Source organism: Bos grunniens, chromosome 8, assembly GCF_055505025.1.
Source record: "Bos grunniens cultivar Pamir isolate PY7600 chromosome 8, Bosgru_T2T1.0, whole genome shotgun sequence".
NCBI classification, from domain to species: domain Eukaryota; kingdom Metazoa; phylum Chordata; class Mammalia; order Artiodactyla; family Bovidae; genus Bos; species Bos grunniens.
In genome coordinates this window covers 60,370,592-60,398,059 of record NC_141172.1, presented here as the reverse complement: position 1 = coordinate 60,398,059, position 27,468 = coordinate 60,370,592, and the positions used below count along the sequence as shown (strand labels likewise).

Sequence of the window (27,468 nt, the reverse complement as noted above, 5' to 3'; positions counted from 1 at the left end):
AGGAGCAACCACAGGACAGAGGCCAGGGGCGGTGGCCGGGAGGACCAACCCCACGTCCAAGGAGCCGTGGCTGCGCGGGCGCAGGAGGGCCTAGAAGAGCTATCCCACATTGAAGGTCAGGAAGGGCGGCGGTGAGGAGATACCCCTCATCCAAGGCAAGGAGCAATGGCTGCGCTTTGCCGGAGCAGCCGTGAAGAGATACCCCACGCCCAAGGTAAGAGAAACCCAAGTAAGATGGTAAGTGTTGCAAGAGGGCATCAGAGGGCAAACACCCTGAAACCATACTCACAGAAAACTAGTCAATCTAATCACACTAGGACCACAGCCTTGTCTAACTCAATGAAACTAAGCCATGCCCCTGGGGCAACCCAAGACGGGCAGGTCATGGTGGAGAGATTTGACAGAATGTGGTCCACTGGAGAAGGGAATGGCAAACCACTTCAGTATTCTTGCCTTGAGAACCCCATGAACAGTATGAAAAGGCAAAATGATAGAATACTGAAAGAGAAACTCCCCAGGTCAGTAGGTGCCCAATATGCTACTGGAGATCAGTGGAGAAATAACTCCAGAAAGAATGAAGGGATGGAGCCAAAGCAAAAACAATACCCAGCTGTGGATATGACTGGTGATAGAAGCAAGGTCTGATGCTGTAAAGAGCAATATTGCATAGGAACCTGGAATGTCAGGTCCATGAATCAAGGCAAATTGGAAGTGGTCAAACAAGAGATGGCAAGAGTGAATGTTGACATTCTAGGAATCGGCAAACTAAAATGGACTGGAATGGGTGAATTTAACTCAGATGACCATTATATCTACTACTGAGGGAAGGAGTCCCTCAGAAGAAATGGAGTGGCCATCATGGTCAACAAAAGAGTCCGAAATGCAGTACTTGGATGCAATCTCAAAAATGACAGAATGATCTCTGTTCGTTTCCAACGCAAACCATTCAGTATCACAGTAATCCAAGTCTATGCCCCAACCAGTAACGCTGAAGAAGCTGAAGTTGAATGGTTCTATGAAGACCTACAAGACCTTTTAGAACTAACACCCCAAAAAGATGTCCTTTTCATTATAGGGGACTGGAATGCAAAAGTAGGAAGTCAAGAAACACCTGGAGTAACAGGCAAATTTGGCCTTGGAATATGGAATGAAGCAGGGCAAAGACTAATAGAGTTTTGCCAAGAAAATGCACTGGTCATAACAAACACCCTCTTCCAACAACACAAGAGAAGACACTATACATGGACATCACCAGATGGTCAACACCGAAATCAGATTGATTATATTCTTTGCAGCCAAAGATGGAGAAGCTCTATACAGTCAGCAAAAACAAGACCAGGAGCTGACTGTGGCTCAGACCATGAACTCCTTATTGCCAAATTCAGACTTAAATTGAAGAAAGTAGGGAAAAACCACTAGACCATTCAGGTATGACCTAAATCAAATCCCTTATGATTATACAGTGGAAGTGAGAAATAGATTTAAGGGCCTAGATCTGATAGATAGAGTGTCTGATGAACTATGGAATGAGGTTCGTGACATTGTACAGGAGACAGGGAGCAAGACCACCCCCATGGAAAAGAAATGCAAAAAAGCAAAATGGCTGTCTGGGGAGGCCTTACAAATAGCTGTGAAAAGAAGACAAGTGAAAAGCAAAGAAGAAAAGGAAAGATATAAATATCTGAATGCAGAGTTCCAAAGAATAGCAAGAAGAGATAAGAAAGCCTTCTTCAGCGATCAATGCAAAGAAATAGAGGAAAACAACAGAATGGGAAAGACTAGGGATCTCTTCAAGAAAATCAGAGATACCAAGGGAACATTTCAATCAAAGATGGGCTCGATAAAGGACAGAAATGGTATGGACCTAACAGAAGCAGAAGATATTAAGAAGAGATGGCAAGAATACACAGAAGAACTGTACAAAAAAGATCTTCACGACCCAGATAACCACGATGGTGTGATCACTGACCTAGAGCCAGACATCCTGGAATGTGAAGGCAAGTGGGCCTTAGAAAGCATCACTATGAACAAAGCTAGTGGAAGTGATGGAATTCCAGTTGAGCTATTCCAAATCCTGAAAGATGATGCTGTGAAAGTGCTGCACTCAATATGCCAGCAAATTTGGAAAACTCAGCAGTGGCCACAGGACTGGAAAACGTCAGTTTTCATTCCGATCCCAAAGAAAGGCAATGCCAAAGAATGCTCAAACTACCGCACAATTGCACTCATCACACACGCTAGTAAAGTAATGCTCAAAATTCTCCAAGCCAGGCTTCAGCAATATGTGAACCGTGAACTTCCTGATGTTCAAGCTGGTTTTAGAAAAGGCAGAGGAACCAGAGATCAAATTGCCAACATCCGCTGGATCATAGAAAAAGCAAGAGAGTTCCAAAAAAAACATCTATTTCTGCATTATTGACTATGCCAAAGCCTTTGACTGTGTGGATCACAATAAACTGTGGAAAATTCTGAAAGTGATGGGAATACCAGACCACCTGATCTGCCTCTTGAGAAACCTGTATGCAGGTCAGGAAGCAACAGTTAGAACTGGACATGGAACAACAGACTGGTTCCAAATAGGAAAAGGAGTTCGTCAAGGCTGTATATTGTCATCTTGTTTATTTAACTTATATGCAGAGTACATCATGAGAAACGCTGGACTGGAAGAAACACAAACTGGAATCAAGATTGCTAGGAGAAATATCAATAACCTCAGATATGCAGATGACACTAGCCTTATGGCAGAAAGTGAAGAGGAACTCAAAAGCCTCTTGATGAAAGTGAAAGTGGAGAGCGAAAAAGTTGGCTTAAAGCTTAACATTCAGAAAACGAAGATCATGGCATCCGGTCCCATCACTTCATGGCAAATAGATGGGGAAACAGTGGAAACAGTGTCAGACTTTATTTTTCTGGGCTCTAAAATCACTACAGATGGTGACTGCAGCCATGAAATTAAAAGACGCTTACTCCTTGGAAGGAAAGTTATGACCAACCTAGATAGCATATTGAAAAGCAGAGACATTACTTTGCCAACAAAGGTTCGTCTAGTCAAGGCTATGGTTTTTCCTGTGGTCATGTATGGATGTGAGAGTTGGACTGTGAAGAAGGCTGAGCGCCGAAGAATTGATGCTTTTGAACTGTGGTGTTGGAGAAGACTCTTGAGAGTCCCTTGGACTGCAAGGAGATCCAACCAGTCCATTCTGAAGAACAGCCCTGGGTGTTCTTTGGAAGGAATGATGCTAAAGCTGAAACTCCAGTACTTTGGCCACCTCATGAGAAGAGTTGACTCATTCGAAAAGACTCTGATGCTGGGAGGGATTGGGGGCAGGAGGAGAAGGGGACGACAGAGGATGAGATGGCTGGATGGTATCACTGACTTGATGGACGTGAGTCTGAGTGAACTCCGGGAGTTGGTAATGGACAGGGAGGCCTGGCGTGCTGCGATTCATGGGGTTGCAAAGAGTCGGACATGACTGAGCGACTGATCTGATCTGATCTGATCACTTATGTGTAGAATCTAAAAAGTAAAACAAACTAGTGAATACAACAAAAAGAGACAGACTCACAGATATAGAGAATAAACTACTGGTTACCAATAGGGTGAAGGAAGAGGGGAGCGGCAAGGTAGGGGTAGGGCATTAAGAGGTACAAACTATTGTATATTAAATAAATAAGCTACAGATATATTGTATAGGACACGGAATATAGCTGATATTTTTTAATAACTATAAATGCAGTATATAACCTTTAACAATTGTTAGTCACAATGCTGAAACCTGAAACTTGTATATCAACTATACCTCAATGATTTAAAAAAAAAAAAATCCAAACATAGGTTTTTATTTCAGATTCTTCTAGGGTCAGTCTTGTCTCCTGAACCCCCATATTCAATCACATCAATCCTGGGTATTCCATATCAAAAAGGACTAGACAGCATATTATAGTGGAAAACAGAAAAACTAAAGTCACACAGACCTGTTCTCCTGTATTTCCTAGCTGTATGATCTCAGAAGTTAATTCTCTTAACCTCTTTAAGCTTCTGTTTCTTCTTTGTTAAAATATCTTCCCTTACAGGGTATGGTGATGATGAAGGACTATGTACCCAAGATGTTTTGATTCACGTATTAGAGATTCAGTAGATGATAGGGTCTTTTAAAAAAGCAACCCCTGCCACCATCTCTACTATCAATGTATCACTTTCAGAGGGAGTACTAAGTTAGAAGATTCAGAATGAGAAGTGAATAACTGGAACATGTTGAAATTTCAAGCTAGAAAAATGGAGTCTCAGAAAGACACAGTCATACCCAGTGTGTCTCTCCCTGTCCCTGGTTTGTAGGCACCTTATTGAGCGAGCATAGAGCCTCCAGCGAGCCCACTACACTCCCACTTTGTCCCCTCCGTGCTGTAGATTCCAGCGTCTCCAGGAGACAGTGCCAGGAGGCAGCATGCCTGCTTCATGAACAGCCATTTCCACCCCCTGACCAGTGCTGCACCTGGCTGTGTCCACTGACGAGCACTTCCTCCGCAAAGTGCACCTTCACGGGGTTGGTCTTCAGCCTGGCTCGCTTCTCTTCTGTCAGGAAGGAGGACTTGGGGACTCCCTGCAAAACATTAACATGACGCTCTTTAGAACAGGACTTTCAAAAAAGCCATGTGCATCTTCTCATTTCTTAAAAGCAAAAGCTCTGACAGCTACTGAGAGCTCAATTAAAACCACAAAGAAGAATGATATCCAATTAAAGATCTCTTTTCATAAAATTTAGAGATCTCAACCAAATATGTCTTGTGTGTCTGAGAAAAGCTAAAGCTTTAACACATTGGCCCAAGGCTGTGGTATGATGAAGACAAAGAGAACTGGCCTGTGAACAGAGAGACCTGAATTCTAACCCAACTTCAGCTACTCAACAGTTCTGAGAACCACCTTAAACACAAATTATTATGGAAGAAAACCAGTTGTGAGTGTGTGTGTGTGTGTGTGTGTACATTTCCCTCTTTGGCCTCCAGTCTTCTTTTCTGCGCAATAGGGGAGTTGGACCAGGAGGTAAAAATAGCATAATGCTAATGAGCATAGGTTCCAGAGTCTAACTACCTGGAAAAAGCCCAGCTCTACCAATTTCTGAATGTGAGACCATGGGTGTGTGAGGTCATAGTGTCCTCATCTGTAAAAGGGATATTACCAATATATCTACCTTGTAGGATTTTCTTTTGGCAAAAATTAAATAAGACAAATATTAGCATTCATATTCTAATAAATAATTAATGTAATGCTTATTATATTAATAATTAATAGAAATACAGATATAGACAATTAAACCAAAATATGTTTTGATCATAAAATTCTATGTTCTAGAGAAGCAGTCATTAATATTCCAACTTTGGATATTATAATTCCTAATCAATTTCAAATCATTTGAGGATTCTAAGAATCCACTCAGACAAAAATGAGTATTCTTGTTGAAGTAAAATATATATGACATGTGTCTTGTGATCCTATCACTTCTGGTGAGAGGCCTGAGTGGGCTAGACAATCTTCAGGGCGTTTCTCAGGGCCTCTGGGACCATCAGCTGGGCTGGTATCAACTTTTTTTGCAGGACCTCCAAAGTACAGTATTCACACTCCTCTTTTCTGGGGAACCTCATAAATCTCAGGAATGGTACTGGATCATGCTAATTTTCCTCTCTATACTTTTTACTTTTTAAAAGGAGGCAGCTATATGCTGTTTCCCTCTCTCCTTACTTAACAAGTGCTACCTTCTGCTTTCATTTCTTGGAAATAGAGTAGGAAAAGAACTACCTAATTAAAATTCAGATGTTCTCCATTGAGATGATAATCAGCTAGATGAAAAGAATCTCTCAACACCTGCATGACTATTTATAGCAATTAGCTTTCAGCCTGGAGAATCTCAGGGATGGGGGAGCCTGGTGGGCTGCCGTCTATGGGGGTCGCACAGAGTCGGACACGACTGAAGCGACTTAGCGGCAGCAGCAGCAGCAGCAATACTGCTTTTTATGTATTGGTTTCACATTATTCCATAGATAAATTATTCTATTTAAAATAGAAGAATCTCCATTTATGTGTGTGTAAAACACTCGGTCTGTCATATTTATGGCAAACTTCCTAGTTCTATTTAGGTGAGTTTATTTCCTGTTCTATTCCCAGGAAACAAACAAAAAAGATAACACTGGTTAAATAAGGAGAAGAGACAATTTCTTTGCACATAATCAAAGAGCTGTCTGTTCTACTGTACTTCCTCCCACTCCCTATGTGCTTAGGAATTCCTTCTGCAACTTATGACCAAATAGATGCCCTTCCATATTGTTGACATTTCTATGATTTGTTTTTTATATTTAAATTTTTAACACCAAATAGTGTGGGATTAGACTTATTTTTTCCAAATACCTAAAGAAATGTCCCAGTACAATTTCTTGAATGATCATCTTTTCTCCCATTGATTTGGGATGCCATATTTATCATATACCAAATTCTTATACTAGTATCTATTCTTGGACTTCCTATTTGATTAGATTGATATATCCAACATTTCATCAATATCATATTGTTTTAATTATTGCAGCTTTATTAGTTTTAAAATCTTGTATCTCAAGGCCATCCTCATTATCCTTTTCAAAAAAAAGATTTTCTTGGTAAGTCTCACCTTGACATTGTCAAAATCCAAATAAAATTCCTACAGGGAGTTTGAACTTGCTTTAAGCATATACATTAATATGAGAAAATCTGATGTATTAATAGTCTTCCTATCAAAGAATATAATATGTATCTCCTCTTTATTAAAGAAAATATTTTATTTCCTCCAGTATTACTCTAGTTTCCTTCACATAAGGCCCACATAGTTCTTTTCCTTCAAGTTCTTCAATTTTTTTACTTTTTCCTGTAAAGAACTAGCCCTTGGATTTACCAACTTTCTAATTTTTCTGTTTTCCCAAAGCATCATTTAGATTTAAATTTTTATCATTTTCTTTAATGTGCTTTATGCTTATTTTATTAGTCTTTCTTTATGCTTCTGGCACTGAGTATTCTCCTGACCTGTTTTCTTTTTTCTTGTTAAATAATGAAATCACTTTTAAGGTTACAAATTTTACTCTGAGTATAGCTCAACTGTATATAATAAGTTCTAAGAAGTAGAGCTCTAAATTTTAATTATTTTCTAGCTAGTATATAATGATAATTTTTAATTTTCCATTTGATTCCATCTTTACTTAGGAAATTGCATTTTTATTCCAAATGACTGGGTGGTGTTAAGCTTTTGATAGTTATCAATTTGTGCTTTATTGTATTTTAGAGAAGACACTTACACAGTTGCTTTGAGAAATTTAGCTTTTGGGTAGCCTGATATGGGATAAATTAGATTAGATTATTAAATGCATTATTAAAATTCTCTATGCCCCTATTTATATTTTTTTCTCTATTAGTGACCAAGGGCTAAGAAGTATGTACTAAGGTCTCTCAGAATGAGAATTTTCTGTCAACTTTTCCTCCTTGGTAATTTTCTCTTACAGTTTGATTATACACTTTTCCCTCTACCACATACGAAAGGCTCTTGGATGTGCGGTGGTTTAGGATGGCTGTTGCTGCCCTGGGCATCATCTGTTTCTTGTCCTGTGCCTTGCCTTGTGGCTGACAGAACACGTTCACATCCAACACCTCACTGGGTCCTCATAACACCCACTAGATAGATAGGGCAGTTATTGTCCTCATCTCTGTTTTACAGAATTCAAAACTGAAACTAAGGGACCTCTGCACAGTGATGCCACTCAGATTTGTCTTGAAACTCTGAGCTTGGTGCCCTTGTCACCTGCATAATCACAGGCCTGTCTCCTTCGCAAGACCATGAATTCTCGAAGCCTGGACCCACATACGAGTTCTCCATAATACGAGCACATATGTGGTCGTCAAGCAACACTGACTGCCTGACAGCTTCTCTGATGCCCTTTGCCTTCCCCGTTTATTCTCTGAGGAATATTCTACTGGTGGTACAGGGTCTTGGGGCCAAGAAGGGCGCAACTAACACACAAGACATAGAAAGAGCTTTACCGATGTGCAGCGAACAACCGTGATTGAGAGAGAATCTTCAGCTTCCCTGAAAAAAAAAGAATAAACAAAAAAGGTGTCATCGTCCTGGGTGATACATGAGGGTGCATGTGTGGGGTTGGGGGCGTCAAAGAGACTGGTAGAATTACAAAGCAGCTTCTCTTGCCTCAGCAAAATTGAGAAGGACATTGAGAAAGCAGTGATCTGTGAAAGAACTTAAGTTGTCCCAAATGCCACTGTGACCTTAAGAAAGTCTTCAGATACTTGTCTCTACCATCTTGTCTATACCTACAGCCACTAAATGAAGTTACTTAGCCTTTATTTAGTCTGTATGATGGAAGACTCATCTAGTTGCTATGACCACTAGCTAGGTTTATGTCCAAAATATTTTTGAAGAGAAAACAGCAATAACACAGATAACTTAGGTTGCTATTTCAGAAAACTTGGCTAAATATCCATGAAACAGAATAAAAGAATGTGGATAACACTTATCAGATTAAAGCCAATCAGTTTATGGTGTTTGAGCAAATAAAGTCAGTGTAATGAGCACAATCATGTAATCAAATAGTAGACATTTTTGTTTTGTTATAATCTCTTAGGTTCCAAAGGTGATCAAATCAACTAGATAAGCACCAAACTTCAACTTTTTTGAGGATAGAACTGAACAACTGATTCATGTTTTCCTTTTCCTTTTTCATTGCTACATAGAAAAACAAATACATTTGATTTCTTGCAATATGAAATTGAGGCCTATTTCTGCCCATGTGTTACCGCCTCAAACAGATAAACTCAACCCAAGGTTTCTAAGGGTCTGGAGACTGCCTCTTACCCATTTTATGTAAGAATAGGTCTTTTCCAAGAGAATTCACAGCAAACCAATGCCCAGGAGCTCTCAAAAGGAGAGTTTGGCCTCATAGATAATTGGAGGAATTAGAGATTTTGCTGGTTTTTTGTTTGCTTGGTTGTTTTCCTTTTGTAAATGGCACTGACACTGGGAACTCTGCTACAAAAGTAAGCAGTCCCGGCATTCCCACACAAGGCATGTAGCCGAGAGTGCAGGGGCAAGCAAACATTAGGTCACATCCCTGCTCAGCAGTCTTCGGTGGCTCCTCCTGCCAGAAGGAGAGCTTCTGTGTCAGCACCAAGACCCTCCATCATCCTCTGGACTCACTTATCAGAACTTTGTCTAGGCATCCGGTGCCTTAGACAAACTGAACCATTCAGCACCCCCAACTCCCCAGCCAATGGCTCCTCCTGATCACTTTACTTGGTCTGCCCTTCACCTCCATCTTTGAGGCACAAATTCTGCCCAGCATTTAAGGTAGAATTTGGTCAGCTGAAATACTTCTGGACTCTTCTATGTTTTGTCAAACCACAACTTCCTCACAAGGTGGAGGACTCTCCAGCGTTTACGACCCCTTTCCCCTGTTTTGCTCTCTTTTTTAAATTAATTAATTAACTTATTTATTATTTCTGGCTATGCTGGATCTTCATTGCTGCCCATGGGCTTTCTCTAGTTGCAGTGTGAGAGGAATGCTCTCCAGTTGCAGTGCGTAGGCTTCTCATTGCGATGGCTTCTCTTGTTGCTGAGCACGGGCTCTAGGCACACAGGCTTCAGGCTTTAGGCACACAGTAGCTGTGGCACAAAGGATCTAGTGCGCAGGCTCAGAGTGGGCTTAGCCACTCTGTGACACATGGGATCTTCCCTGATCAGGATCAAATTCATGTCCCCTACATTGTAAGGCGGACTTTCAACCAATGGACCACCGGGGAAGTCCTCCCCTACTTCTCCGGATGCACTGTCTGCCCTCCATCTCAGTGGGGTTTATATGACTTATATCTGCACTATGAGCCTAAGTATCGGGGAGTGGAGTCCCTTCCCCTAGAGGGTTCCTTGCCCAGTGAATCGATCTGAGTTCAATGTTACCTAAACATCCAAATTCTAGTCTACTGTTTTAAATTGTGAATACTTTTTCATTTATTAGTCAGACTTCGATCTAACTTGGCAGAGATATTAGTGGCACTGAAAATGTAAAACCCATTTGCTGGACTTGAGAAATTCTTTGAGAAAATCACCCAATAATTGGGAAAGCAAACTTCACGATTTCCATAACCATATTTCATTTTTAAAACTGAAATCATCAAATCCTTTTCCTGGCTGCCCCACCCACTCACCTTAGCCTGGCAGTCCTATTTTCTATACTTTGATGGAATCTCTGTAAATCTTACCCTGTGTGTGTGTGTTTCTCTACAGTGAGACTGTGGGCTTCCTGAGGGTAGAGACTGCATCTGCATTTCCATTTTCTTTCTCTGACTTTGCTATTATTGCCTGTTACTCAGTGTGTGCTGCACACGACAGGCCCTCAGAAAGGAAAACCACCACTCACCAAAAGGCGCAAACTCAAGTACAAACTTGAAGTATCTTCAAGGTGGCTTTGCTCTATTTCTCATTTCCCTTTATTTATATTAAAGTCATTCAAACGAGTTGGGTGGAAGTTTTAAAAGACAAAGCCCACATCGACCTATAGAACGTCCATCAGGCCTCCTCACTCCTGTCACTGATTTCCTCTGTCTTAAGATGAGGGTTACCAGCTGTCAGTGCCAACCACATTCACTTGTTTCATTGAGCACCTGCTATATGTCTGGTCTCAAGGTGATCACAGTCAAGGCAGAAAGTGAGGCATTCACAAAGATCACCATGACGCCAGGTAGAAGGTGGTGAGTGCTGTATCAATGGAACTACATATATATCAAGCAGGCTATACCAAGAAGATTTAGGAAGAGATATTAAAAGTGTTAAAGAACAACAAGTAGATTTGGTATCGATTTAGTCCAATCTTTGCCATATGCTACAATAGCCCTACACATCCATAGGGATAAAAGTGTTAGTTGCTTAGTCATGTCCAACTTTCTGTGACCCCCACAGACTGTAGCCCACAAGGCTCCTCTGTCCATGGAATTCTCCAGGCAAGAATATTGGAGTGGGGAGTCATTTCCTTCTTCAGGGAATCTTTAACAACACTATATTGTACATCCTTAAGGGGCAGGGCCTATGTATCACTCATAATTACATTCCCCACAGCACCTAGCACAGTGTTTTGGGCATTGCAGGGGGCTGATGAATATAGGACCCATTCCTCCTAATCCTATTTATAGGCAGGTGAAAGGGAGCAGAGAGGAACTGAGATGAAATTCGAAAACAAAGCTACTGTTGCTGCTTTAAAGGAGCCTGGACCTTACTTAAATCACAGAGGATCAGCTATGCCCTTTCTGTCACTCATTCTTGCTCTGTAATAATCTGTGCAACTCTATGGATGATGGAAGCCAATTTAGTACCTCAGAATATTGACTGCTCGTTCACAGGAAAGGTCTTCGGCAGGCTCATCATTCATCTGGAGGATCTGATCACCAGGGAAAAGTTTACCATGAGCAGAGCCCCCTGTTGGAGAGAAAAGAAATACCTGGTGCTCATGCCAGGAGGGCCCAGACCCAGTGTGTCATAGCCACTCAGCTGAATGGCAGCCTGATCCAGTCTCCGGGGCACCAGCTATCCCCACCCCTACCCAGACTTGGGCTCACCTGGATCTCAGTTTCCCTGTTTACAAATCTTGGATAACAAAATTGGATACCTACCATCCATCACCTTCAAGGGATGTTAGGAGACTGTCCAAGGAAAGAGGACTAGCAGAAGAAATCCCCTGAATCAACAGAGCCAGCCAACAAATCTACTACATTCATCTCTAAAGAAATGTGGGGGTGCGGGGTGTGTGTGTGTAAATTCAGATTAATAGATTTTAACTGGTCCCAGATCTCACATCAATATATAACTGAAGAATGAAAACAAACACTAGACATTCCCAGCCTGCTCCTCTTCCCCGATACAGCCTATATTTTACAGAGACTCAAGTGAAAACAAATCAATAATTTCTATTACTGTCTGACCAGAAATTCTCCCCAGCTCAGAGCATGCAGGGTTCAGAGAAGAGGGCCTGCTGATCCCAAAACTGTCACTGTTCCTGAGACTGGCCAGGGGGCCATGGATGGGCAAAGCCTCAGCTGAGGCCAGTGGACCTGCAATGCAGATCAGCAACTGCACTGGGGCTCCTCTTCCCTGTATCATAGAAAAGTGCAAAGCCCCAGGCAGAATTAGGTCAAAATTAGATGTGCCCTTTCTAACTTCCTGGGCACAAATGCATTTTCTGCATTATGTTACAGCACAGAGATATGGGAAGAGAGCCGGGGATAATCCCCCACAAGAAGCCCAAGTCCTTTCTTGTTTCCCAGTCAGCCCCTACCTGCTGTGACGGACACCACTGTGAGGGGAAGGCTCTCGGAGATGTGAAATCCATAGTCCTGGAGGAGGGTGTCTTTGTCTATTTTTACTGTGTATTTCACAGGGATGATGGTCTGGGTTGGGACCCCGGGGGGCCCATCAGCTGTGGCAACTTTAGCCCTGGAAGAGAAGCAGTATGTAAAAGAGACAGCAAGGGGAGTCTAGTGGGTGGCACAAACCAGGTCAGCCCCAAACATCCTGGAGAAGGAAGATGGAGAGCTGAGTGGACACTAACTCTCCTCTCAAAAGAGAGAAGACACAAACACCAGCAAATAAAACAGCAGGACACAGCACCATGCTCTGAAAGACAAGTCACAAAGTGCTGTGAGTGTGCAAAGAAGAGGCGGAGCAGTTTTAACTTTGTGGAGCTAGGGGAGAAGGAATCAGGCAAGTATTTGCTACCTGGAAGAAATGGCATCTGAGAGATTTCAAGGGTATATCTACCCAAACCAAATCCTGGCACGAGGAAGATATTCAGTAACTGCTGCTGAGTGGATGGATGCATGGATGGATGGATGGATGGACAGACAGGCAACCCAGGCAGGGGGCACTGCTTCAGTAGAGGTACAAAAGAGGAAAAACATGGACTGTGAGTAGGAGCAAGCAGTTGCTCAGTTTGGATGTCTGATGATGACTAATTTTTTATAGGTGAATTGTTTCTTTGGTGATTTTTTCTTTTTTTGCTTTATGATGAATGCTGCTTCCCCTTCAACTTTGTATCTATGAGGATTCCAATATAAAATCCCAGAGAGCACAGACTCCCTCTATATTAATTGTTAAAAATACGTGTGTTTTCAGTATATCTAAAAGCAGATAAGTTGAAAGTTGTATCTTCTATCTCTCAATATCACAAAGGGAATTTACGAGCTACTTTTTATTTGTGACAAATGGCTTTTGTCTTTCTAAGGGTCAGTGGTTCTTTCTAAGGAAGGTCATATAGTGAGAGATAAGGTGTTTATTGTCATTATACACAACAGAAACGTGGAGGAGTAACAGCTTCCTTGGGGCTCTGCAGTTAAGGTTTTTCATTTATTCTCATCCATTTACCAAATACTGTCAGGAACTCTTCCTAATGCAATAGGACCTCACTTATCTGAAAATCACCTCTGTGTCATTTATAATAATCTCAAGTTTCAACAAGGACCAGGAAATATATTTTTTAAAACTGCCTCAAAGAACCAACATGCATGTGACAAGTCCAAGCACAAAGCCATATTATGCAGATTACCCATAAAGGAGTTCCCTTAGGAACAAAGAAAGGATTTCTCCCAGGCAAGCACATGGGTAGTACTGAGAAGTATTAGAAGCCAGACCTAACAAGAGAGAAGAGACAGAAAACTCTGATAATTTATACTGAATAAAACCATAGGTATTCCTGATTAAAAAAAAAAAAAACTTTAAAGCTTTGAAAGGGCCTCTCTAAATAGAATAAATAATATAGTACACTGAAAAACAAAAATCAACATTTGTGTTCCTTTGAAAAAGCAACAGGAAGGACACCCTAGACACTACTCCTATTTAAGTGGCAGGAGAAATGCCTGGAATAGTTATTGGAGAAGGAAAAATGATAAGAGGAGTAATAAGCATACCTTTTTTTTTTTTCTCAAACAAATGACAATGTACACTGAGAAAATGATCCACAAAAAAGAATTGCTAGTACTTAAAAAATAAATTTAGTGGAGTTGCAGGATAAATACATAAAACACAGCCACAAAAACCATCCTATAATCCATTAAAGACAGAACAGCTGAATGTGTATCAGGAACTAGGTTTTCTTAAAAAGTTGATGTAATAACAGAAGACACAAATAATACTGATGCTGGATTCCTGGTTGGGAAGATTACAGATTCAACAATGAACATAAGTACTGGATGAAAATATAAACTTGATGGAACACTGGTTCAAAAGCCTTCCAGATTAAAAAAAAAAATCTAATAAATTGATGACAGTAAGAGTAGCAGTAACAACAACAATAATCACTTGCAACATCCATTGAGCACTAACTATGTACCAGGCAGTGAGCTAATTTATTTTTATGCTCCTATCAGAGGCCAGCAATGATCAAAACTGCCTGGTCTTTACCAATGAAAGTGAATAGAAATTCCAGAAAGTCTTTTAAAATATTATGTGGCTAGCCAGAAATACGGAGAAGGCAATGGCACCCCACTCCAGTACTTTTGCCTGGAAAATGCCATGGGCGGAGGAACCTGGTAGGCTGTGGTCCATGGGGTCGCTGGAGTTGGATACGACTGAGCAACTTCACTTTCGCTTTTCACTTTCATGCATTGGAGAAGGAAATGGCAACCCACTCCAGTGTTCTGGCCTGGAGAATCCCAGGGACAGGGAAGCCTGGTGGGCTGCCGTCTATGGGGTCGCACAGAGTCGGACACGACTGAAGCAACTTAGCAGCAGCAGCAGCAGCCAGAAATAATTCAACATGGTGACAAAATCATCACACTGTGGTACTAAGCATTATACAAAGTATTAAATTTCAAAAAGGTCAAAAGAGAGAATTACAAAAACTGGAAATAAATGCGGACCCTTTGTGCCAGCTCTGGAGAGGAGATACATTTCTAAGGATTGAAGAATTAAAGATAGGCATAAGATATAAGGGGGATGGTTTGAATGTGAAATTTCAATAACCAATACATAAATTCAAATAAATAAAAAATTGGATAACTACATAGAAAAGCACAAAGAGAAATTTAAGTGAAAAAATTTTAACTTCTTCTTATAAACAAAAATTAACTCAAAAGGGATCACAGATCTAAATACGAGAGCTAAAATTATACAACTCTTAGTAGAAAATATAAGAATATTCCTTTGTGACTTCAGTGTCATTTTAGATATGACACTAAAAGCACAAGCAACAAATGAAAACATAAATAAACTGAACTTCACAATTGAAAATTTTGTGCTTCAAAGGACACCACTGAAAAAGTGAAAAGGCAATGCCCAAAATAGGAGAAAATATTTGCAAACCCGGTGGCTCAGACAGTAAAAGAAACTGTCTGTGATGCAGGAGACAGCTTCAATCCCTGGGTTGGGAAGATCGGCTGGAGAAGGCACTGACTACCCACTCCAGTATTCTTGCCTGGAGAATTCCATGGGAAGTCTGGTGGGCTACAGTCCATGGGGTTAAAAAGAGTCAGATAAGGACCTGGTATCTAGAATATATAAAGAATTTTTATAATACAGTTAAACAAAAAAGACAAATAACCCAAATAAAAATTGGGTGAAGGATTTGAATAGACATTTCACCAAAGAAAATACACAGTCAATAAGGACATGAAAAGATTATTAGCAGTTATGGAAATACAAATCAAAAGCACAGGGACATACCACTTCACACCCATTAGAATGGCTATCATCAAAAAGATAGATCAAGTGCTGACTAAGATGTGGAGAAAAACGAAACCCTCATATAGTCTTGCAGACTTGCAGTCTTAACAGACTAAACACTGAAGACCCAGCAATTCCACTCCTAGGCATACAGCCAAGAAAACTGAAAAGCATATGTCCACACAAAATTTGCACGCAAGTGTTCATAACAACATTACTTATAATAGCTCCAAAGTGGAACCAATCTAAGTGTACCTCAACTAATGACAAAAACAATATTCTATAGCAGAGGATTATTCAGGAATACAAAGGAATGAAATACTGATATGTACTATAGCATGGATAAGCCTTGAACACATCATACTAAATGAAAGAAGTCAGTCCAAAAGACCACATACCGTATGATTCCATTCATGTGCTACGTCCAGACTAAATAAATCTATAGAGACAGAAAGTAGATTAGTGATAGCCTAGGGCTGGGGAAGGAGGGTTTAGAAAGGAAATAGAGAGTGACTGCTAATACATTCAGAGTTTCTTGTTGGGGTGATGAAATTTTCCAAAATTTATTGTGGTGGTGGTCTTACATCCCTGTGAAAACACTAAAAATCAGTGAGTTGTACATATTAAGTGAGTGAATTGCATGGTATGCAACATATAGATAGAGCTGTTGTAAATAAGTAAATCAACTTATAAAATCCTGGAGGGAAAAAGCTTACACTAAAAATATATGCAGAATGGACATAAAAACATGCAGTAAATACCCATACTTCACATCCTCAAAGCAAGTGAGTGGAAAACTCGCACATGAAGAAATAAAGCTGGTAAATAACAGAAAATGTACAACTCTGGTGATTAAAGAAGAACAACTGAATGGACTACAGAAAACTATTACATGTCACTAAAGCACCACGTAGGAATAAAAATAATAAAGTCCAACATGTGTGGGCCCTGGGATTTAAGGGGGACCATATAAATTGGCTGCTTACTCTCTTTGGAAAGTCATCAGGGAAATTATAATATGAATTTAAAATTTGATCATTTTCTTTGACCTTCTGTTACCATTTGGAATAACATTCCTCAAAGTAATATGCATCCCCCTAAAATATAAAACACTGTTTGCACTAGACTATGAGTTCCTAGAAGACAAACATTCCCTTGTATCATAAAGCCCTAGAACAGAGTATGAGCTCAAAACACCCTGGCAATTGTGTATTCAAAAATATTTACCATAGCTTTATTTATAATAGTTGAAAAAATTGAACCATCCAACAGAGAATAGATCAAGCATGGTAAGGAATTGCCCCAAGACTCTACAAAAATGAAGGGCCACAAGCCTGTGAAACTTAGACATACATGGAAATATAGCTTACAAAATACTCTTCCAAACTGCCCAAACCCCCTTGTGTGGATTATTCTGCCCCTACAACTCCCCATCATCCACAGGATAAAAGTTAAACTCCTCAACCTTACCCTCTTGGTCTTTTGTCTTTAGGTCTCAGGTCCCAGCCAACATTCTCCACCCACTCTCCTTCCCAGGCCTTCTCTCCAGCCTAACCTTTCCTGCTGCACCAGTTTTACATCTGGGCTTCAGTTCATGCAGCTGCCTCACAGGAAACTGTGAGGCCAATCAAAATCCAGCTCAAATGCCACCTCTTCCAAAAATGCTCCTCTGATTTCCTAGCTAGACACAGGTTCACTCATCTCTGAGCGCTTCTGGCCTTGAGCACCTCAACTGTCAGTGACAGCTATTTGATTCCATATATCATCACCCCGCATAGACTGCAAATTCTCAGAATTCAGGAACCATTTTTTACCCACCTCTGTATTTCTCTCTATATCAAGTGAAGAACTTTGCCCACAGAAAGCATCTCTATTTATTAGGTGAATATATGAGCAAAATACTGAATATAGAGAGCATGATACAAAATAGTACACCTAATATGATTAGCAAAGGTGGAAATGTATATATAGCCACTAATAAATAGCAGTAAATTTGAATATGACAGACTTCAATGTTTGTCATTTGTCCTGTAAGTTTGCTTAATTTGATATACAGCGCAGCCTTTTGACTATGAGTCCTAATCAGGACCCATCTTCTCCATATCCCAGAGCTCAATAAATAGTATCTGGAGAACAGTGATCAGTTGCTAAAGACACACTCCTGGAAGTAATCTTTGACTTTACCCTGCTCTCACCCCTAGTATCCTATCAGTCATGACTTCAAAACTCCCTAAAGATGTCCATTTCTCTCTGTCTCCATGACCACCATTCTATTTCAGGACCTTGTCACCTGTCCTACAGACAGATTTCTCTAAGTGTCTCCTCGCTGGTCTTCCCACTTTTCGTTCTTTTTTTAAAAAATATATCTATTTATTTGGCTGTGCCAGGTCTTCGTTGTGGCATGCAGAATTGTTTAGATGTGGCATGCGAACTCTTAGTTGCAGCATGTGGGATCTAGTTCCCTGATCGGTGATTGAATCCAGGCCCCCTGAATTGCAAGCATAAAGTCTTAGCCACTGGACCACCAGGGAAGTCCCTCCCCACTTTTCATTCTTGACTCACCTAAATGATTCTCCATCCAGCAAGTAGATTGATATTATATTAATAAGTGCAATCCTGCTCATATGTCTGCCCTGACCGAATGACTTAATCCAAAAACCTTAGTATGGCTTAATACAGCCCCTGCTCGCCACTGAAGCCTCTACAACCAAGCCATTCACTCTCTCAGTATTTTTGTTTTAGCCAGACAAGTCCCTTTGGAGTTCCTCAAACACACAAGGTCTTCCTTCTGCCTAGAATATCCCCTAGCCCTTGACACAGCTCTCAAAACACCCCACCATATACTTCACCGGCACAGCTCCTACTCAATCTTCTGTTTTTGGTGGAAATATCCCTCTCCCTCTGCTGAACCTGTACACAAAATCTGTACATCAATTTTTGAAACTTATCATATTTGTAATGACCAGTGTGAATTCTCTTGTCCTTTCTAGACAATAGCTCATATAGTACAATCATGTCTTTCTTGCCCCCATGTGCTGAATTCAATGCTAGGCATACAGTAAGGCTTAATAAATGTTTACAAGACTAAAGAAAAATACAAACCCTACCACGTGGTTAGAACAGAATTCGTTTGGATGCTTTTCAAGTGAGTAGTCTTCATTTATCTGACTTTTCCATTTGAAAGGGTGTGCTCCCCAACAATGGTAGACAAACGAGGCCCCGCTGTGTTGATTAATCCCTGGGCAGTGTCAGGAGCATTGGCCCAAAGTCTGGATTTGACATTTTCCCTGAAGGCCACATCTAGGCTTTTGTTTGGAAAGGGATTGCTTAAAAACAGGACGAAGCTATAGTCTCTCCTCGAAAAGAATGTTTGACAGGGAACTGAAGGAAATGATCTCTGCAGCAAAATTTCCTCCTCTGAAGAATCTTATAAACATCAAACTAAACGCCGACAATCCAAAAGCCTCTGTCTGCTGCCTCTGTAATGGTTTTAAATCATAAATCTGAGATCATTCCTGTGGTTTTACATCGGAACAGCATAAGACCTGGCGACACTAATAGAAATCTTATCAGATAACTGGATCCTAAGGTAGAACTGGAAAACACATGTTAAATTTATCATGAAAATAGCTTCATTCTATATTTTATGGGTTATAAGTTCACATTGAGCTGATCAATAACCCCGAGAAGAAAAAAAATACCAGATGGAGACAGATTAGGCTTCAAATATTCTCTGGCGTTTTATCTGCTCTCTAATAGGCTGTGAAATATATTTGCCCCTATCTTGTAACAACAAAGAATTCACCTCTGACTTCCAGCAGGATGTGGAGAAACTATTTTGAATCTGTGTTTAAACACTGTATTATGTTCAGCTTGAGTGATTTTAAAAGTGAACGTCTGGTATAAACTGGATTTTTAATCTAAAGTTTATTCAAATAAAGAAGAAATAGAGGGAGTGGCCTGTTCCAGAAAGAAATTTATCTTGTAGTCATAATCCCAGGACTAGGCTTGTGGCTGTGATAGTTTCTAGAGACCACTGAATGTATATATTGTGTGCACAGTGCTATATGGCAAAAGCTTACAGCTGAGAGGAGAAAGTATTCCATTGCTACTTTAAAAAGGAGGTTCAGAAGACAAGGGTGACCCTACAGACACAGCACAGGAACTTTCTAACCTGTTCTTTTAAAATCTTTCCCTTTTGTCCATGGTCAAATAGCAATAAAAAACTGGTACCTGAAATGGTCTTTCTACACCATTAGGAGTATTAGAAAGGTCAAAAATACCATTCCTATAACTAGTAAACAGACTATGGTTATAATGAACAAGCAAATTTAGAAGGAGGGGAAAACCAATAGCCAAGACTTCTGACACAGAGATGCCATGATGCATGTTTGCACATTTGTGAATACATATGCCTGTGTGTACATGTGTGTGTGCATATGTGTATTCATTAAACATACATGTGTGCACATTAGATTAATATAATACACACTAATATTAAGATTAAATATAAATTGAAAGAAATCTTTTTAAGCTGTGAAGTTTATAAAACCAAGCACCAAGAAGAAGACATGAAATTCATCAAACTCCTTAGATTTTTTTAAGTTTTTACCTATAAAACCAACATTTCTAGATTACACATAAGAGAATTCAGTAAATCTTACACAAAATTGTTTCAATCATACAATAAAATTATTCTAAAGCTCACATGGAAAAGGCAGATAAGAATATAAAATGGCAAATGAAGAGAACAAAAGTCTAGTTTAACAGACAATAAATATAAATAGTTTTAATACAGGTGTGTGAAAGAAGGCAGTTAGATCAATTAAACAGAATAGCTAGCCTAGGAAGAGATACAAGTTTTCGCCCACAGACACAGCAATTTCATATATGATAAAATGAGACCATAAGTCAGTGAAGAAAGGAAAGGTTATTCACAGTTAATGGTGATGCAAATACTACTTACTTTGGAAAAAACCAAGCTAGATCTTTATTTCACAGCCTGTACTAAAATAAACACCAAAGTAAAAACTTAAAATATAAAATACCTTAAACTATCAAATTGAAAATTAATTAATTAATTATTGGGTAAGGATTTTCTAAGCTTTGAACAAATCAAAGAAATCATCAAGAGATTATCATTTAACTATATAAAAATCAAAAATTGTAGGAGACAAAAAATGGTATAATTAAGCAAAAAAGTATTCTATAACATGTCCTTCTCATCTCAGTTTATCACCTCCCTAGTTATAGAAAGTGGTAAAGAAGATGACAATTTAGTACAAAGTAAAATGGTTAAAAATTAGTTTATAATGTAATGTCACTATGTTATAGCTTTTATTAAGTGGTTTCTATTACACTATTTTTACAGAAATTCAAAACATGCTACAGAGACTATTCGAGGGGGTTAGCTATTTCTAAAAGAGCACTGATACTGTAAATGTTATTTTTATATTGGAATGTGAAATTAAGTGGTAAAATAGCAGTCATCTTAATAATATCTGAGTAATTTTGCATTTCTACAATTATTGGTATCACTAAGCTTCCACCCTACCCAAGCACGCACACACAGACATTCAAACTGAGTGCCACTATCTGAATTTGACTAGGGATTGTCCACTCATTTAAAATTGAAGAAATCAAAGTAACTTTGAAAGTTGACACTCTTCCCCAGAAAAAACCATTTTAAGATGCCTTATAAAGCTCTAATATTACCCAAGTTCATAAAAATTATAAATTTGTTTAATAATGTTTGGAAATGGAAATTGTTATTTTTGACTAATTTCTTCCTAGACAGTTCAATTAGTGTTAGAGATAAAATTTAACTTTATGGAAAAAATGGCAATTATAATTAAGTAAGTACAACCAGCTGAAATGAGTAGAAGCTTTTAAAGGTCTGAAAAGATAGCAGGATTGTTAAAAGATGCATGTAAACTTATGACTGCAGATTAATTTCTGTTTCCTTTTCTCTGGACTATAAAAAACACTTCAATGTATTTTTTTCATTTCTTGACCTGGCTATCAGGAAATGCAGAGCCAATGTTAGTACTCAAATGCTAAATCCTACATCTAATTGGTTTTCTATTCTATCTGTAGAATTTCCAGTCTTTATTTAAAAGTTTTTATGCATTTTAAAACTGTTAATCATCAAAAATTCCATTTGGAAGAAGAAACAATGCAAAATTTAGATATATTTTAAATAAATAAAAATAAGTAATATAGTCCCTGACTGTGAAAGCCCTTAATCAATAAAAATTTATTGAATATCTACTTCATTCTATGTATGCATTCTTCTAGGGCTAAAGATACTTTTTAGACAAGATAGTTATGGTCTTTGGTCTTATATGTGGCAGGAGGGTTGGGGGAGAAGAGTCATATATTAAGCAGGTAGGGGGTTAGGCAAAGAACAAGCAAACAAATGGATATATTTTTATAAACTGTGGCAAGGAAGTAGGAGGAACAAGATGAAGACATGAAATCAGGATGAGATTGTAAAGGGACTTGTAGGCTATGGCATGGTGGCAGGTGGTCACTGAATGGTTTGGGATGGGGTGGAGCCAGAAGCGAGCATGTGGGACAGGAGCAGTGTGTATTTTGAAAAGCTCACTCTGGCTTCAGGGTGGAGCAGAGAAAGAGTGAGTGACTATGGCAATGCCCTCTTGGGACAGAGAGGTGGACAGAGTGGAGATACGTTTGAGGATGAACTGACAAAAGTTGCTGATGGGGTAGATACAGAGTATGAGAGAGAGGAAAATTCAGGATGACTCACAGGTCTCTTGGTTAAGCAATTCTGTGGAAGGTGGTACCATTTACTCTACTTCAGGAAAACAAATTATGCTTTTCAATTCTTGACCATTTTCAACTAATCTGAAGACAGAAGAACCCAGCTTGAATCAAGGTTGCAGGATTAGAGATGAGAAACAATTTCAATAAGACTACACGTGATTTATCCTGCTGCTGCTGCTAAGTCGCTTCAGTCGTGTCCGACTCTGTGCGACCCCATAGACGGCAGCCCACCAGGCTCCCCCGTCCCTGGGATTCTCCAGGCAAGAACACTGGAGTGGGTTGCCATTTCCTTCTCCAACGCATGAAAGGGAAAAGTGAAAGTGAAGTCGCTCAGTCGTGTCCGACTCTTAGCGACCCCATGGTCTGCAGCCTACCAGGCTCCTCCGTCCATGGGATTTTCCAGGCAAGAGTACTGGAGTGGGGTGCCATTGCCTTCTCCAGTGATTTATCCTAGAAACACAGAAATAATGCCTTCCATGGACACTTCTAAGAATCACTCCCTCTTTTTCTTCTCTTTCTAAAGCACTTGGAAAACAAACTTCCTACTAAATTCATGGAAAGATGCTCAACATCATTAGCTATCAGGAAAATACAGATCAAAACCATAATGAGATACCACTTCACACCCACTAGGATGTTTATAATAAAAAATAGCAGATAATAACTGTTGCCAAAGGTGTGCAGACACTGGAACCCTCATATCCTGGTGGTGGAAATGCTTTGGAAAACAGCCTGGCAGTTCCTCCAAAGCTTCAACATCAAGCTGCTATATGACCCAGCTATTCTAATCCAAGTATAAACCCAAGAGAAATGAAAACATATGTTCAAATAAGAAATGTTTATAGTAGCATTATTCACAATAGCTCCCAAGTGGAAACAACTCAAGTGTACATTAACTGATGGACAAAGAATATATACCATAATAGAATATTATTTGGCAATAAAAAGGAATGCAAACACTGTTTACAACAGCCAAGATATGGAAGTAACCTAAATGTTCATTAACAGAGGACTGCATAAAGGAGGGGCAGTACATATTTACAATCGAATATTACTCAGCCATCACAAAGAATGAAATAATATCATTTGCAGCAATATGGATGTGGACCTTAAAATTGTCATTAGAAAAGACCCAGATGATGGGAAAGATTGAAGACAGGAGGAGAAGGGGACGACAGAGGACAAGATGGTTAGATGGCATCACGGACTCAATAGGCATGAGTTTGAGCAGGCTCCAGGAGACAGTGAAGGACAGTAAGGCCTGGAGTGCTGCAGTCCATAGGGTCACAGAATCGGTCACAACTGAGCAACAATAAAAACTGTCATACTGAGTGAAGTAAGTTAGAGAAGTAGAAACATCATATGACATCCCTTATATGAGGAATCTAAAAAAACATGATACAAATGAACTTATTTATAAAACTGAAACACACTGACAGACTTAAGAGAATGAACTTACAGTTGCAGCAGCAGTGGGCGGGGGGCGGAGGATGGGGGAATAGATAGTTAGGGAGTGTGGGATGGACAGGTACACACTGCTATATTTAAGATGGATAACTAACAGGGAACTCTACTCAACGCTATGTGGCAGCCTAGGTGGGAAGGGTTTTGGGGGAGAATGGATACATGTATATGTATGGCTGAGTTGCTTTGCTCTCCATCTGAAACCACTATAACATTGTTAATCCACTATACTCCAACACAAAATAAAAAGGTTTTAAATAAAAGGAATGCACACCGATGCATATTATAACATGGATGAACCTCAAACACATTACACTAAGTGAAAGAAGGCAGTCACAAAGACAATATATTGTATGATTCTATTCACAGGAAATATCCAGAACAGACAAATCTAGAGAAACAGAAAGTAGATGAGTGGTTGTCTAGAGCTGGGGGAGGGGCAAATACAGAATGACTGTTAATGGGTATGGGATTTCTTTTGGGGGCATCGAAAGTATTCTAAAATTAGATTGTGGTAGATTGTTGCAAAATTTTATATATACACTAAATATATACTGTATATACACTAAATAAATCTGTACATTTTTAAATGGGTAAATTTTATGTTATGTGAAACATATCTCAAAATAGATGAGGAAAAAAAACTTCCTAGATGTTGCCTTTTATTTACACTCTGAGAGAAGCTAGATATTAGAGAGTTACATGGGAAAATATTCAGGTAAGGCCAAGTCAAAGTTACACAGGTCTTTTTCTGCAGGACTTCTCAGAGCCTTTAATGTGCCAAAACGCACTATGAATTACCAAGAGTGGGTGGGTAGGAATCGGATATAGGTTGCATCACACACACACCACACACAATTAGGTTTTGCAGAACCCACTTCAGAAAACAATGTACCTAGGACTTTTCCCATTTATTCACCAAGCACTACCTGAGTCCTTGCAGTCTCCTGGAACTCAATCGGGGCTATGAGGTGAGGCTGACTACTTTCCCTGGCTTCCACTGAGCTTGTATAGAAGCTCAGAAGAAAGAAAAGGGATGTGCTCAAATTTAAGCTGAACACATCGGGAGAAGCAAATGCTGATGCTACAAACTAAATACTATGGGACCCCTTGGGAGAGATGAATTCTGGCTGTGGACTGTAGAACACTTCATGGAAGACCCAGCATTTCAGCCAGACCCTGAACTGTGAGTGGGGTCTAGACACATGGAGATGGGAGGAAGGGATGTGGCACAGGAACCCAGGTCTAGGTGGTGGAAGGGGAAGTTGGGTGCTTGGGTCGGGGAACAGCGAGTAGGTCATTTCAGCTGGAGTATGATGTGAATGAAGCAGAAGAGTAAGACAGACAGCTGTAACAGATTGTGGGTTGATCATAGAGAGCCTTGAATATCCAACCAAAAATGTTTGAACTCGTCCTATAGGAGATGACGACCCAGCGAACATTTCAGAGCAGAGCGGGTGCGGATGGCTGTGAACGAGATACTCCCTGAACCTCAGGTTTTCATCTGTGAAATGGGGCTAGTCCTCCCAACCTCATCCTATTGCAGCGTGCGAGGACCCGAGCACTTGGACACAGGGCAGTGCAGCTCTGAGCAAGTTTACTGCTCGGCAACAGGACAGCTGTTCCCAGTTCCTTTGGAAGAGTATGTGTATTAGAAACACCTGACACGTGATATTTCATCTCCATGTCAGGGCCAGACAGGAAATCTGAGATGGAAAATGAGCGCTTTCAAACAGAACATATTTTAAGTTCTCTTGTAGCAGTCAAATCAGATCTGTATTTGATTTCATTTCATTTTGTTTAGAATGAAATAGGGACTGCAAGGAAGGAACAGCTGCTGGAAACAAAGACGGGGAAAGAGTATAAACAGCAGATTGCCTGACATCAAGTACTAAGACAAGGGGTGTGTGTGAGACAGACAGAAACAGTGAGCATGTGTGAGTGTGTATTCAAAACTGTGTGTGTGGGTGTGTGTTTCAGAGCATATAGGCACATGGCTGCAAGTATGTGGGTATGAGTGTGCATATGTCTCTGTGTGTGAATGTGTGTCTCTATAAATGTGGGCATGAGTTTGGGGTGAGTGACTCTATGTCTGTGAGTGCCTGTTGAAGGATGCAGAGGGGAGGAATTGGAAAGGGACAGAGAGAAAGGCACTCCAGCAAAATTGCTGACCCATTTACACTTCTCCCCTCACAGGATGTAAGAACAAAGCAAGCCGGAGACAGTGATCCCCAGGCGCTGCCAAGACTGCAAAACCTCCTCCCACGGGAACACTGAACCCTTACAGACAGAAATCTCTGCCAGCCCAGGAGTCTTACCGGGCCGAGCTGTCCCGGGAGCGCCGGAGCCATCTTGCCACCATTTGTTCTATTCTGTGTGCTTTCCGTGTCTGGAATAAGCTGGTCTCCAGCTCTTCCATTTACCTAAAAAGAAGAAGAGTTTTCTTAAGAAGCTAACCAAAATGCTTGGAAGAGGATTCTAACAGATCACCGTGATGCTTCCTATGTTTGCCAATTTTAAGACACACTGATCAAATAACCAGGGCTTTCTTTGTATCTGAAATTAACACACACAGGTGCTCAGGGTGCACAGAGTGGACAACTTTAGCAGCCCTCTGCCCTAAAGAGCCCACAGTCTTGTGATACACAGACTGGCTTTATTTCTTCAGTGGTTAAAGATAAGGATTGGGAAATGTAAGTAAGGCTTCTCAAACTGTGAGTATGACCCACTGTCAGAGACACACTTTCTGTGACGCTGCCCTCCCACCTCAACTCTGTGTGCATCCCTGGACAGCACAACTTGGTTTTGACTGCATCAGGAACTACATGGAGATGGAAGCATTTTAATCACATTGTGCCCACTCGTCTGAGTGCTGGTTTTTTTTTTTTGCTTAGCATTTTATATCTAATTTTTGAACAGGTAATTCTGAATTTGTATAATTCAAACCCAAGATTTAAAAAAAGAAAAAGATATACAGTTACTGTATTGAGCACTTAAAAATTTGTTAAGAGGGTAGATCTCATGTTAAGTGTGTTCTTACCATAAAAATAAAAAAAGATATACAGTGAAAGGTCTCCGCTCTCCTCTTCCCTAACCCCATCCACTCAGTTCCCATACTGATACATAATCAGTTTTCCCACTTGAGATATCTGTCTTTCCAGAGTTTCTGTATGCCTGAACAAGCAAATACAAATATAGATTTTATGTATCCTCTTCTTAACACAAAGGATAGTACACCACACACATTGTTCCACACCAAGCTTTCTTCATCACTATCTTTTCACATTAATACAAAGAATGCCTCCTCATTCCTTTTGACAGCCTCTGAGTATTACACTGTATGAATGTACTCTAATTTAAGAAGTAGTCTTCCCTTGATAGACATTTGGGTTATTGCCAATCTCTCTATTGTAATATTGCAACGAGTTATGTTGTACAAATATCATTTCTGTACATATGCAATTATATATTTGGTTAAGTTTCCAGATATTGA

At 40.0% G+C, this 27,468-nt stretch overlaps 1 protein-coding gene and 1 long non-coding RNA gene across 5 annotated transcripts in view; one reads left to right on the top strand and one right to left on the bottom strand.

Moving 5' to 3' along the window:
* Window positions 1-27,468, bottom strand: part of FRMPD1 (FERM and PDZ domain containing 1) — a 160,078-nt gene that overhangs the window by 23,353 nt on the left and 109,257 nt on the right. For all 4 annotated transcript variants that reach the window (XM_086415937.1, XM_086415940.1, XM_086415938.1 and 1 more), the window contains 5 exons: window positions 26,294-26,398; window positions 12,346-12,503; window positions 11,387-11,489; window positions 8,054-8,099; window positions 4,494-4,601 (listed from right to left, as the gene is read on the bottom strand). In XM_086415937.1, coding sequence (XP_086272063.1) covers window positions 4,494-4,601; window positions 8,054-8,099; window positions 11,387-11,489; window positions 12,346-12,503; window positions 26,294-26,394 — 516 coding nt within the window. In that variant the 5' untranslated portion in view covers window positions 26,395-26,398. The remainder of the gene's footprint in view (window positions 1-4,493; window positions 4,602-8,053; window positions 8,100-11,386; window positions 11,490-12,345; window positions 12,504-26,293; window positions 26,399-27,468) is intronic.
* LOC147367186 (uncharacterized) lies at window positions 14-27,045 on the top strand. The gene is made up of 2 exons (XR_015169921.1): window positions 14-214; window positions 26,172-27,045. It is a non-coding gene; the product is annotated as an uncharacterized LOC147367186 (long non-coding RNA).